The following is a 15,689-nucleotide window of genomic DNA, read 5'->3' as shown; positions in this document are numbered from 1 at the left end:
AGGGGCAGATGAATTTCACTTACACCCATAATATGTCTTGTCTTGTCTCTCAGCCAATGAGTTTTGTCCCTCAGACCCAGCTTTATAACTAGATTGTATGGTGCTAAGAAGTAATAAAAAATTAAAAGAAATATCAAATTGGCACACACAACTTGCCTCTTAAGATTTGGTCCGCAGAGGTCTTAAATTTTTTGTACCGCTCTACCATTTTCCAAGCTTTCCGGCTTTAGGTAGATTCTCAGCTAATATTGTATTTCTTGTTAAACTGTTATATCGGCAGTTATACTCTAATATTAATCTAGGCAAATATTAGAGATGCCATTCAACTATCCAAATTATGCATATATTTCGCTTTAATTAATTAAAAAAAAAGTTCCTCTTCAATCCCTCACTCAATCAATCAATAAACGAATAAATAAACTCGAACGCTTGACACATTTTTAAACATAAAAAATTAATTCATGTTCAGTACTAATTGTGCTAAAGCTGTATGTTGCTTGACCTAAGGCCGAGCAGCGATTGTTCTGCGAAACAAAAGCGAGGCTGAACATAAGCCAACAAACCCGCAGTGAAAGTGACCGTATTATTTGTAATGATTATCCTGCAAATTATGACATGACAATACCGGATCATGGCTTATTTCCTTTGTCACAAGGTCAACACAAATGACGTGACTATTTCATATTTCCCGCATTCAATTATATGTATATTACACAGACAAATCAACCTAGTACCTATATACCTATACTTAGATAATTTATACGTCTAGATACAGCCTCTTGGTGCCAGATAACCGATGAATACAGGCCAGGTTTATTACTTTAGTGCGCGTGATAAGCTAAGTCTCGCGATTTGTATGTCACTTTGTGTTAGTGTGCATGCATTGCTCTAAATATAGGTTAACTGTCAACCTCAATTGTTTTTGACATTTTAACTGCTTTTCACAAGCTGTCACAGTCTATCTAGGTGTATAAAAGCCGTTCCCAATATACTATCTACAGATAGAGATAAATTACTACCTTCTACTGTCAGTAATCGGCTGTCAATAATCTGAAGCTGTCCCAATATACGTGATAAGTCATTCTTATCGCCTTATATCGGGCGTGAATTGCAATTTCTATACAAACTTCTATCGCTAGTAAGCTATACGTCGCGTCGTCCCATTGGCAGATAGCGTGTACGGAAAAGGTGAGTTACCGTCGATAAGATTATTGGGACAGAAAAGTCAACGATAGTTACGATTTTTATTTTGAGTAAGAGATAGAGTGAATATTGGGAACGGCCGTAGATGATCTAAGCTAATATATTAACAATTCTATAAAACTACTAGTGGACCCAACAGACGTTGTCCTGTCCACACGTCTTAAATTTGAAAAATCTGTCCAGCCGTTAGGAGGAGATCACTAACATACACATGAGCAGGAGAATTATATTATATGGACGTAATTGAGAATCTAAACCAATCTCAAATTCACTGAAACAAACAAAAAGTCATACAAATTGGTCCAGCCGTTTAGGAGGTAGTTTAATTGGGAATCTAAACCATTCTCGAATCCACCTGAAGACACATACCAATCTCAAATACACTGGAACACACAAAAATATCATCAAAATCGGTCTAGCCGTTTTGGAGGTAGTTCAATTGTGAATGTAAACCATTCTTGAATCCACCCGAAGACACATCAATCTCAAATTCACTGGAACACACAAAAATCTCATCAAAATCGGTCCAGCCGTTCAGGAGGTAGTTCAATTGTGAATCTAAACCATTCTCGAATCCACCTAAATACAACACAGAAAGTTTCATTAGAATCGGTCCAGCCGTTTAGGAGGAGTTCAGTGACATACACACGCACACAAGAATTATATATAAGTTGGGGACGCCGTGGTCTCTCTACGATTCTACCTACCGACACTTTTTACGTCAGTCGAAGAGCGAAAACTTATATTAGGTAATATTTTTTGCTAACTGTACTGCTGCCATGGCGAGTAAAAGCCGCCATCTTCGATACTTTTCTCTGTTGACTAGGATAATATGTTTGCAGGTACGAGAGCTTTACTAGCGTCTTGCAGTTTGCAAAAAGCTCCGCGTAGGCAGTCTCGCTGCACCTACTGCACTTCTAGTTTTACTGTGTCAAGAACAACGCCTCTTTACTCCCCCTGCTTACCTGTCGTACAACTATTTTGTCACCTGCGTGCAAAAATGCTGTACAAAACCGTATACAGCTTTTAACCGACACATTGTTTGCAAATGGCATAGAAACCTTGCTTGTGTCGTATTAAAAATCGTCAATAACATTATCGTTTTATATAAGTTATCCTTGGATATTATGGTGAACAGTAAAACTATAACCTTAACTGAGTTGCTCAGAAAATAGTAGGTTTTATTATACAGACACAAATACTTAATACACTTTTCCAAAACATTAATTAATCAGAAACTCACCTGAAAAGAGAAGGAACATTTAAAGCTATTGCTTTACCAGTTCCTATTAATTAAATATTCAGATCTCAATATAATAATTCTCACTTGTATCAAAACCTTATATTTCGTATTTTTCATGAGTCATTTCACTGCCATTCAGTGGCACACAACACAGACTGCTGAGTAGATAGGTTCGGAGCTCCATAGATTAAAAACTAAATGAAGTGTGACGCACTTTGTTTACATATATATAAAATAAATATATATTAGTATAGTAAATTTGTTTATGAACAGTTTCATATGTAAAATAGATTATACGCAGCTGTTTATAATACTTTCTCTTTAGGGAAAACTAATAATAAACGCCATTAGTCTGCAGGTGCGATCCTAAACGTGAATCCACAATGATGATATACAAACCGAACGAATGTTAATAATTATTTTACTCTTTTGTACATAACGTATTATGAATCACATTCGTCAAATACCCAAATGAAATAAGCACGTTATTAGAGATAACATAAAGATTGCCTTTTTCTGCTTTCGACCTTATGTGCAGTTCCTTGGCATAGATTACGAAACAAACGACAAACAAAAAATAGTGACATTTTTCATGCATAGAACAAACTAACGAATAAATATATTTCTAGTTTTAATAGTCGTTTAAATGGCAAATTCTAACTTCAGGAAAGTCAGACAAATATTAAATTAAATTCGAACTAACCCAAAATCAAAGTATCAAAATTGCATCGAAGTATTGTAAAACGAAAAATCTTTCTTTAACTTAAAAAATAATTGCAAAGAAATTTCACATCAGCAATAATCGAGTTTAACGTAATTACCGTCGCCGGCCCGTTTATCCGATGGTTGCAACGATAGATTTACAACCACGCGGTCAGCGGCTAAATTCCTCGACTGGCAATCGATCTTGGTGTAGTTTGGAATGAAGCACCAGAATGGAGCACCTTTAATAATTATTTGGATTTTTATTACAGAAGGCATTTATTTTCTTGATGTCATTTCTAATATACTAGATACTACTACCGCTTCGGAAACAAATGACACTCTGAGAGAGAAGAAACGGCGCAAGAAACTCTCCCAGCATTCTTTTTTTGCGCTCTTTTTAATAGATATATACAATATTGTACTGTCGATGTGTATACTGTGTATATGTATATACGAGAGAGTTAGAGAGCGTAGATCGATCAAAATGTTTGGTGATCAAAAAGATGGACGGGCAGCGGAGATGAAATTGGGCGTACTCAGACTTTACTTACGTGATGAATGATGACCTCCGCATAAGTTCATCTATAATATGACTACAAAAATGATATCAGCTAAGTTTTACGTAAGTAAAGTCTAAGCTAAGATCGCTCTATAGCCTAAAGCCTTAGAAACAGGTTCCGGTAAGTAAGTATTTAGATAATTGAACTTCATCATTAAGTATGTATAGGTATCTATCTAGACAATATAATCCGTATAGTCAGCTCCATTAAGAATAAAGCAATTTAGGAGTCGATAAAAAAGGCAACGCCGTATACGGTTAACACATGAATTTGTTCCGTGATTTATTTGGATAACATTTACATACCGACATATCACATTGACAGATGGACCAAGAAAATATAATACGTTTTCGATATTCAAATGAGACTCGGGTATTTAGTTCAGTCAATTCCTGTTATACCAAGATTGATATGGATTGGCGCTATGTTATCTACTTAAATAAATTGGCTTCTTCAGAACGCAAATCTACTACTGTCATAGCGCCTGTATTCACCAGAGTATATTTGGGTGTAGGGCTATTTCATTGTATTTATTTCTGTTTTTGCTTTAGGTTACACGCCTAATTCTTTGGTAGTAAATGTCTTATTGGTAGGCCTAATGGCCTTACAGATAATGAAGGATTGCTTAGATCATATCCAATGAAAACTCTTTGATACTTTGATTCTACATTTCTATACTCATTCCGTTGCTGAAATCACAAATTTGCATCCTGGTTCAAGAGTGGTCACCACAAGTTTTTGTAAGCGTTTCATAATTAATTACTTGGAAAAGCATAATGATTTCACATACAGTCCAAAAGCGTTACGATCAAATTACGCACTCAAAATTTAATTGGGCTTTCAAGTCTCGATCCATTTTTGGCTTAATTTGGACCAAAACGAGCCCGTCAGAATTATTAGAAATGAAATAGCAAAAACTATTAAATGGTCACGTAGGCACTAAAAAGTGAACAAGCCAACGACTTGTTTGAGGACGTAGCCACAGCCGATATTTTCGCATTAAAAACTCTAGATCGCAACACAAAGACGGCGTTGCGAAACATTACGTGCCCCTTGTTTGCGCACTCGTTCGGGGGGAGACAGAACAAGTTTGTCGAGGAACGCAAGGCTGAATTGTGCAGCTAACGGGTGTGCACTATATGGTATCATTAAAATACACGCCAATGAAGTCATTTCGTTCGCGAAATATACCTTTTACACGGCGTCATTCATCAGCAGCTATCGATTAAATCTGAAAACTCGCTCGTAATGACCCAGTGCTGTTATAAATTTAACGTAAAAGGCAACTTTGTAATTTTTCTTTCCGTTCAATGTAAACAAAAAACCGCTGAGTGTTAATGGGCTTTATTTTGGGATATTATTGTGTTTGTTAAAATGTGACTGCCATTAAAATCTTAAAAGGCAAAACTGCGACGGAAAGTAATAAAAAAAGTGTTTTGTATGTATTGTCCGAACGCGGAAATATAATAATAATTAAATCATATTGCCACTGTCAACTATTCTGTGACCAAAACAAATATATTAATTATATATTTTTAACAGAGTTTACTCTGCGAAAAGTAATAAGAATCAACTGGTAGCGTAAGTACAGATATTACGGGGATTCAACACACATGCTTTTATTATAAAAAAAATATAAAAATTAATACGGAATAAATTAGATATTTATATCTTACGAAGGTATAAACTGGATTTTTTTAAAGCTTGATGGAATCTATCATGCAATAGCAAGCATAATTTTAAACTTTTAATAAATGCGCAATGCTAAAAAAATAAGATTGGGGGTTACAGTAGGTATACTGATAAAATAGTAAGTACTCAGTCTGAACTAATATTATAAAGATTCGATTGGATGTTTCTTTAGGTTTGTATTAAATGGATAAATTCAAGAAATATTTTATCAAAATATAACATTTTTTCACCTAAGTACAAGTTAAATTCTTACAGTTTTAAAAAAAATCAAATGATACTCTTTTTATGATAATCCGTACGTTTTACACACGCAAGTTGGCAACCCTATCTAGTACCCACTAAATTCTTCAAGAACAAAACGGTATCATGGGAAATAACAACATGTACGCATTTAAGCGTAATTAAGCACAACACGGAAAATAGCACAAATTGCACTCATATCTGTAGCAGGAAAAGCATGTAAGTATTTATACATAAACGGCCGAGATAATACCAACATAACACTTTAAATATTTAAAACTGCCAACATCGCAAAGTGCTCTTAAGAAAAAACACATTGACACTTGCCAAGGTGCCATAAAAACAAGCCCAACATAAAAGTTTGCTCAAGTCGCTTTTATGCGTTGCCATATTACTTTATCGTTGAGTATCGTGACCCGTTTGTAGCGCGGATAAATCATCGAATGTCAATTGAGTCGTTTGTGATTTTAAGCTCATTTTCGCCATTTAAGTGGCCGAGGGAGGATATTATTTTAACGGTAAGCCTGGCGCAACGTTCTCGCGGAGTTGTCATCTTGATTATAATGACACAGTGTTCAATCTGCGCGCGCCCGCTGCTTTTATTGTAAAACACCAAATTTAGCAAATTGAAGTCATGCGGGACACCCATTTTATTTTTTTCATCGATATTAAGAGTTAACATTTACAACTAGTTTATTTTATCTTTAACATTTATCTGATTAAGTAATGATGATAATGATCATAAACAAAATAATCTCGCACTCTAACTTTTAAGAGTTTATTTTCATATCATATTACCTAAGGAGATACTGTGTTTATTTGTTGAAGATCATCCTAGACACCTATACAAGTTTCGCTGCCGCGGCAATCGAATTATATTTCTAATTTTCTAGTATTTACAATATTTTCATTCTAAAATGCTGCTCATCTATATTTAGCGGTGCCTTAAGCTCTATTGTGTGTTAAGTGTGAGTCGGACTCGACCACCGAGGGTTCCGCACTAATAGGTGCCAACTTATACTAATAAACTTTTTATATATGATCGAAAACATACATCATAAAAATAATTCATTATCTGTTTAAGCTTGTGCCACTTTCATAAAACAAAAAACTTCTATTTGAATGGCTGAAACACTTGGACTTACACTGAAACTGAAATCGTACTTAATATTATAAGATAAAAATTTTCTACAACACCTACACCAAGTCACTACACACACACATACACATACGCATAACCATCACCCACACTAAAACCAATTACTTTTTTTATCTAAATAGTTTAATTATAATATATTTTTTTTTATATTCCTTTACATCATTACCATGTGCTTTGGGGGCCCGGACTACTAGCACCTATTCGTTACCTATTTCAAGCACCGGTCTCTCACAATTAAAACAATGTTTCAATATAGATTTTAATAGACTGTGTATAATAAGGTTTTATCGTGAGACAAAATAAATATATTTTGAATTGAATAGAATACTATCATGGGGTATCCACCACAAGCCACATGACGCGGTTAAGTCAGTAAAAAATTTGTAACGCCTTTTATTGCACGGCCCCTTGTTTTTTTACGATTTAACTTTTTCAATAAAAATAATATGGGTATCATATTAAAGGTTTTCGGGAGTGTCAATTACATTTATTTTAAGATCCAAGATCACGGATGTTACTTTTTCAATAAAATCAATATGGGTATAATTTTCAAGGTTTTCGGGAGTGTTCATTCCGTATATGACATAGGTAATAATACTTATTCTCCTTCTTCGTAACTACATCCCCGCGGCTTCGCTCCTGTCAAAAAGTTAGTTTTGGAAAACGTGGACAATATTCATTGCCGTTCTCAAATAGCGGTTATTACATGTATAAGCACACTTAAAATCCTAATGACTTCATCGTTCCCGTCAAAAAATAAATAATTGTAAATAAAATAAAGGTGTTAAGATAATTTTGGAGTTATTATTATACAATAAATACAAATAATATTTTTATTATGTATATATGTATACCCGAATGATTATTTTCTTTTTACCACGAATATACTTGAAATAATTGTTTTTATAATCTGGTGTCCCACGACACCACCACCGTCTTTTATTTCGATTACGTATTATTGATGTGAGGTCACAACGTCGCATTAACTTCTCGCGCTTGGCGTTGCTTGCAAACCTAAAATAAAATCTGTCTCAACTATTCCAGTGTCGATTTAACTGGTTAGTTACACAAACATTTAAAAAAACATGCATCAAATTATTTGGGCAACGGATATATCTGCACCTTGGCTAATAATAGCGGAGAAGTTGGATATCCAGTCTGATTCAGAACTTCCACAAAGAAACTTTCATCCGAAAGAGTAAACAGCAAGACACATCAACCAGTCAATACTTTCGGAGGCCTAAATAAAGACTAAATCCACAGAACAATGGACTGTCCAGTTTGAAGCAAAGAATCATCCCATAAGTTTCATGATGAAAGCAATGAATCAATTGAGGCTGTGCATGTGTACCGAGGTTACAACCACCAACCATGATCATCAGTCATGGTGGATGCTACCAAGAAGAAAATCCGAATAAGCTAAATTTTACACTTATACAAAATTTTAATTCTAATGGACATGCATTATATTCACATAAATATAAAAATCTGGAACGAGAACTGATATAACCTGATGTATACCTAATCTTATACTATCCCTAATTCATAATGCCATTAAATGAATCATCTGGATCTGAAAACTTATTAAGCTTCTATCACATAATTAAGAACTCATACTACTCAATTTTAATATTGCATTGAATAAAAATTGTTGACCTAAATTAAGTACAATCATTTCAGTGCAATTTTGTTTAATATTTAATGTATGATAGTACGTTACGAAATTATAAAAAGTAAGGAATTATAAGACAGCGCCATCTGTTGATCATTGCATAAATGAGGCTTCAACAATTTTCTAATCAGTACTTGGGTGATGTCAAGACCAAATTTATGGAAATTTCAGGGAACTCCGTGGGATAATAAGAATAGAACCAAGGATTGGAAATAATACCTACTCTTTTAAAATAGAGAAGTTTATTAGAATAGTCAGTAATTACAATAAAAATTAATATGTTTAATTGAACTGACCTTATAAAGACTCAGTATATTAATTAATATATTAAAATACTTATATTCATCATAAAGGATCCTTTGTTGGCAAGAACTACATAATTTGCCCTTCTATCAACACTACCTCAATTCAATTGCATTTGTGATCTATAAAATAATACTAATAACTTTTTATTGTTTAGTTATTTGTCAGGTATGTTGTACATTAAATTTCTGCAACAATGCCATCTAGTGTATGTAGTGAAAACTGCCACAATCTTGTACAATCATCCTTTCATTCGTGTTTTACATTGTCCACAGATGGCGCTTAATGCAAACTGACATCAGAAGGCTAAATACATAGTTTCTGTAGATTTGTTCGAATTAGAAAGCATATAAAGATAAGTATTTACCTGTCATGTTCACGGCTTCTACTTCGTTTTCTGAATGATTCCTCTCTAGATCCATCATCAATCCTACGGCGCTTGGCTTCATAGGATCTTGACCTGGACCTGGAGTGTGATGCATAGTGCTTCCTGCGTGTGCGGGGCATCTGTGAAGTATTACATAGTAGGGATGAATCTCAAATACGCATAAAAACATAACTTTACACCATGTACCATGAAATGGATTTATTGCTGTAGGCCAATAGCTGGTGCTCTGAAGTCATTTAAGTAATGTAATGATTTTATTATAAAAACAACAACACCAATGCAAAGCAAACTGCTATTACATAAACAATAGCAGAATACAGAGATGGCTCAGTTATTTATATTGTCAATGTAAGCATGAAAACAGGAAACACATTGTATATATAACACTTTGTAATCAAAAAAATTTATATTGCTGTAAGCCATGAGTTTTACTTGAAATGCTAGAAATACTTATAAGATACTAATCAAACTGTCTATACATACATTTATGTTTTGGTTCTAGGGAAACATGTTTGGTTCTGTGTCAAAATGGTTGAAGTACAACACATAGCATACCTTATCATTAACTGTTTTTTATCTCCAAAACATAAATTCTAACTTAAACTTTGTATGGTCTTTGAGACTATATATATAAAAAAGATATTGTTTCAAATAAACTAATGTATTTTAGCCGAATAAAAATAACAGTTTTTAAATTTTTGAAATTTATTTAAAATAAGAGGTGTGAACATTTTTAATCATGTAACTATTATTTTTATAATATTTATTAAAATAGCAGCTTATTAGTCTCAATTGCTTATTAATATATATTAGTTAAATTATTGGTTTAACAGCATTATTTTATCCTACACATTATATAATATATTCAGCTCTTTGGTGTGTGTGTGGTGATAGAAACAAATAGAGCCCATAAAGACAAAGTAAGAGGTAAAAAATCACATTAAACAGTCATGTATCACATATTAAGTATTTAGCTCCTTAGACTTAATAAAATTCAAAGTTGGCAGAAAAAAACACTATTTTTGAATATAATTTTGATTACAAAGTAAGGTGCATGCAATTAATGCCCACATAAAATCTAGTATAAATTGATAATTTTGACAGATAAATCTGGACATTATTTACTATTACAACAGAATACATGGGCCATAATTTAATTGCATGCAATGTTAGAGCAATGTTGCAATTACATATAGTAGCGTGTTTTGTATACATATCAGTTCAAAGATTGAATTAAAAAAACAAAAACAATAATGAATCTGAAATATTTGTGTAATTAAAAAGATATTTTTTTTTTAAGGGAATAGGAGGACAAACGAGTTTACGGGTAATTATGTATGTATTTGCAAAGCTTGAAACTTTTACATAATGAAGTTTGTTATCTAGCCTTATTTGACCTTGGAAAGCTTTAATTTATAAAATCTGTACTGAAATTTATCAACCACAATGTGTTTTATGTAATTTAATTATAAACCTACAAGATTTTTTCCAGTACAACCATAAATATTATTTACAAAGTATAAAGGCATAAAGTGAGCTCATTTACAATATTTTTATTATAATAAAAATAAAAGCAAACAGTTTTACAAAGCACATCATTATTTTTCAGATAGGAGGATGATTATTGCTTTAAAGGCAGCGAGTAACATATATACGTTTTGTGCTTATATAATTTCCATTTAGCATAGTGGTAATGGTATAATGTATTTTTTATGGTTATTTGTGAAGCCATAGCATGCACATGTAAATGCTCTTAGTACCACCATTGATGCTATATCATTGGGTGTAATCAACAACGAAAGTACTGCATGTACTTTCACTTACCATTTAATAGTTACCAAAACTCGATCGAAGCAGTTAAAGCTGAAAAACATGAAACTTTTTAGACCAGTAACTATTGGTCATTATCTGCATATTGTGTCAGTTACAAGATTCATATCACATGCAGATGAATGTGAATTTTATAAAAAACTTTTAGTTACTGATTTGATATACAAATTGCACCACTTAGCACATACCTAGTCTCAGCTCTCATAGCACAATATCTAACAAATAATGATCTGACTCTAGACTGTAAAACTTTAGAAAGTCAGTAGGTTGATGACAATATTATTATTCTATTCCTTCTAGCACTCAAAATGTAGTATATACATTTACAATAAACAACTTTAGGAATACCAATAAAAGAAGGATTTAAAACTTATTAACTTTTTGTAGCTAAAAACAATCCTCAGCACTGTGCTTGTAATACACATTATTCAAATTATTTACTAGGTGCATTTAAAATTGTTACTACATTTTCATTGATTAACAATAAACAAAGCATAATTTCCTAGCATTCTAAGACGTACACTTTTCTAGAATTATTACCGTATTCAATTTCCGTGATAGTAGCTAAAATGTCATTTTGTTATTTACATGGTGACGCCATGTTAGTTCTTCTGCTCAATGGAGCCCTACCATCAAATACATTTGCTACAATAATAACAATTTACTTACCCTCAAATCACGTAAGTATTTTAATTTACACCAAATTAATTGAGTGAAACTTGTGATACAATTCCAAGTTCGCGATGCGGAACCTTGAAGAATACTTTTTCGCAATAAAGGCCCAAACATCGATCCAAACGCCAGATAGACACGTTTTCGATGTTGGTATTCCTGGATGACTGAAGTGACGTACTTCGTTGCTAAAACATAATATCCTGTCAAAATACATTCTTTTAAGTCTTAAATTTCGAGATATATCTTGTGAATGTATAGTTAAATGGAACTACTGTAACTAATTTTTTTATTTAATTGTTACATATACACTTATTATAATTAACAATAGTTAAAAAGTGTTTGTAAAAAACTGAAGTAAAAATCACATAGAGTCACCATAGAGTAGTTTTTTATACTATAGATTTTTCAACTACGTTTAAATTGAATTACATATTGATATTATTTATATCCAGGCTACGCAATCGTAGACTTCGAATAATAACGCTCAGAACGTGAGTAGGCTCAAGCGAAATGAACTTATGAAGCAATTTCAATGTGGCCTTTTATGGCTACATACGTTTCTCCGTGTCGCGCTGTCAAGTTCTATGACAATTAGCGCGCGAAAATGATTGAAAAATATCTTACTGTGCTAAGGGTGTCACAACGCATCGTATAATAAAAAAAAATCGATAAGAAAATCACATTTCACACCTAAGTACTATTTCACAACTTATAATTTAAGCTAATACATCGGCCAAATCAGCAAAATATTTTGTAAACGAAATAGACGCCAGTAAATTATATGTTGCCAGCTATGAAAGTACTATTTACCCTCTGTTGGGATATTTTTTTGTGTTTATTGGTAGATATTGATAAGAGGCTATAATGAACGACGCCACATGATGTTGTAAGTATTCAAAGTCAAAGTCAAATAATCTTTATTTAATTATGCTTAAACTAAGCGATGTCAATCTACTATAAACATTTCTTTTAAATTATCGAATTTACCATAATATGTTCGGAAAAAATTGAGCTCGTGAAAAGAATCTTTTCAATCAAATAGAGTATTTTACAATGACTGTAATAAACATACCAAATTAGTTTCTAAGGTGCTGCATCCAATGAGACGTGTATATATATTTTATCTACACCCATGCTTTAAGTCCTCTATTAAAGATTCTGAAACAGTTAGCTTATTGCCAACATTAAAAAACCAATGTTCTAATAACCATTACAACATCCAAACGAGTGTTGTAATGTTGTACTGAATTTCATAACAACACTCCTATGTTTTTTTTTCTTTTGTTTGTTATTTTTATTGTTTTGTTTACAAAAATTGAGCGATACATTTTAAACGCTGCAAAAGAACATTATATTCGAATGAATTTTAATTATTTCACTATACAAAATGTAAATTACTACTAAAATAATTAATAAATAAATAATTGTTTCATTAATACTTAGTTTATTTGTATATAATCAGTAATGGATGATATTAGGTTACTCCTAGGACTGGTGTTTTAATGTTAGCAGGAAGCTAACTGTGTCAGAATCTTTTAAAGGATTCATATTCTGGGTGTAGATAAAGTCTTGTATGCAACTCTTGATAATTAGGTATTAAAACACTCATGTGATACTATTATCACACGAGGCGAAGCCGAGTTCACATATTCGTGTTTTAATACCCCTTATTACACAACAGTTGCATAAATAACTAATAAAGTATTTCACTAAAAGCAATAAAGAATAAACTGTATAAATATAAATTATCTTATATTGGATGCATCACCTGGAACCCCTCTTAACCATCTTACCCGCTGATTTGTTATTATTTTTGAATGTAAATTTAATTCAAAATAGCGTTTGCTTAATTTAATTTTTTTTTATAGATTATGGTTCGAATTTATAGTAGAAAAACTGATAGAGGAGGGTGGAGTAAAGAACAAATGAAATTAGCCATTCAAGAAGTTTTGGATGCAAAAAAAAATTATAAATCGGCGAGCGAGGCTTATGATGTCCCTCAAACAACACTCGAGCGTAAAGTTAACCAAGCGAGAAAAGGACACAATAATATACTAAAAGTCAAGGCCCCCTTGGGTCCAATTACTATAGTGTTTTCCGAAGAAGAAGAACAAATACTTGTTATTAATTTAAAGGCAATGGAAGGAAGAATTCCAGAAGTTAGCTTATGAGCTAGCGGTTCGTAACAATAAACAACATAAACTTAACGATCTCAAGGAAAAGGCTGGTAAGGACTAGATGCGTGGATTTCTTAGACGTCATCCTGTCTTGAGTTTACGAAAGCCAGAAAATACGTCAGCCGCTCGTGCTGCTGGGATAGAGTGTCTGTTTAAAATTTTTCGAACTGCTAGTTAGAACACTTGATTATAACCCTTTTACTCCAGATAGGATTTATAATTGTGACGAAACAGATGTTTCGATGGTGCCAAAATCACGGTCCAAAGTGATCGCAGCAACGGGTAAAAAGCAAGTGGTAGCTTTGACATCAGCCGAACGAAGAACAACTATAACCATTGAAATTTGTTTCAATGCTGCAGGGACATACCTTCCTCCAATGTTTATATATCCCCGAAAAGCTCCATCGAACTCATGGGCTGAATGTTCAGAATTGAATTTGAACAAATGAATTTATATTAATTAATTTATAAGTCTTTATTCACTCAAAGTGCATAGGTATGTAAACTTTTTTACTATTGATGACATACTGGCTGGTTGTAAAAAATAATTTCGATTATGTTTTGTTTTTTTCATAAAACTAAATAAAAGAGAATTTGTTTGAATTTAAGTGCGTTTTTATTGCTACGTTTAGTCTTGATTTTATAATGTTACCAACCATTTAAATAAAGTTAGCGACAAAATTGATTTGTTAGATATTATTTACGTCATGGAGCGACGTCATTTGACGGCAAATGAAATGCAAAGAGCTGTAGGGATGATGCAAGCGGGAAGTAATCTATCTCAGGTATCTCGGCATTTTTGCATTCATAAAAGTGTTATTTGTCGTCTTTTGCAGCGCTACAATAATACAAGAGAACCCGCTAAACAGCATTCAGGCCGTAAAAGGAGTACAACCACTCGGCAAAACCGGTACATACAACTGACTGCAAGACGCCAACCGATGTTAACCGCTCGAGAGATAAGTTTGAGGCTACAAAATTCAAGTGGTGTTGATGTAAGTTACCAAACTGTGCGAAATCGACTGCATGAGTACGGCCTACGAGCTTGACGCCCAATTAAGTGCCCACTGATACGTCACGGGAATCGCGCTCGTCGAAATGAATGGTGTAGAGAACGCAGAACATGGACCTAGGAACAATGGGATAAAATTATGTTTTTCGATGAGTCGCGATTCGGGTTTAGACCCGATATAAGAAAGGTGCGAGTGTACCGTCGGCCTGGAAATACTGAAAGGCTCAGGTGCATTCAGGAAGTTCATCCATACAGCGGCTCAACAGTTATGGTATGGGCGGGTATTATGAAGAACAGGCGAACTGAGCTCGTTTTTGTAAATGGAAACATGAACGCTGAAAATTACGTTGAGGATATTCTCAGACCTTATTATATTCCATTTGCACAAACCTTTGGCTCCGATTTTTCGTTAATGCATACCATTGCGCGTTCACATACAGCTCCGCGAACCAGTCAATACTTGGCAACGGAGAACGTCCGGGTATTGCCCTGGCCTGCACAATCACCAGACCTCAACCCCATCGTGCACGCATGGGACATGCTCCAGAGGCGTGTTTTGAAGGACTTGGACGGAGTGACAATAACCCAACAGCTGAAGCCGATGAGCTGCGAGCTGATTCCATTGGAAGCGAATACCGCAAGATGACATAAACAGTCTTATTAATTCAATGAATAATCGTTGCCGACAAGTTCTGAATAGCAGAGGAGGCCATACTTTGTATTAAATTATCCTATTCTTTCACAATAAATTCATTTTCTTTAGAAATTTCATTTTGTTAAAAAAATGTTTAGTTGCTTATGTATCTTAGTTTCTGCAGTATATTGTAATA

The 15,689-nt window shown here is 33.5% G+C and overlaps 1 protein-coding gene across 2 annotated transcripts in view; it reads right to left on the bottom strand.

Moving 5' to 3' along the window:
• LOC126966693 (serine/threonine-protein kinase Doa) overlaps positions 1 to 11,812 on the bottom strand; it is a 73,196-nt gene extending 61,384 nt beyond the window's left edge. The window contains exons 1-3 of one of the 2 annotated variants that reach the window (XM_050810882.1): positions 11,665 to 11,807; positions 10,990 to 11,028; positions 9,145 to 9,284 (exon numbers count right to left, since the gene is read on the bottom strand). In XM_050810882.1, the coding sequence (XP_050666839.1) occupies positions 9,145 to 9,284; positions 10,990 to 10,992 (143 nt within the window). In that variant the 5' untranslated portion in view covers positions 10,993 to 11,028; positions 11,665 to 11,807. Of the gene's footprint in view, positions 1 to 9,144; positions 9,285 to 10,989; positions 11,029 to 11,664 lie in introns of both variants that reach the window. The other variant, XM_050810880.1, reaches the window with a different exon arrangement.
• Between the last annotated feature and the right edge of the window lie 3,877 nt (positions 11,813 to 15,689).

The sequence above is a fragment of the Leptidea sinapis genome, chromosome 11 (assembly GCF_905404315.1).
Source record: "Leptidea sinapis chromosome 11, ilLepSina1.1, whole genome shotgun sequence".
NCBI lineage: Eukaryota > Metazoa > Arthropoda > Insecta > Lepidoptera > Pieridae > Leptidea > Leptidea sinapis.
This window is presented reverse-complemented; position numbering and strand designations above follow the sequence as displayed.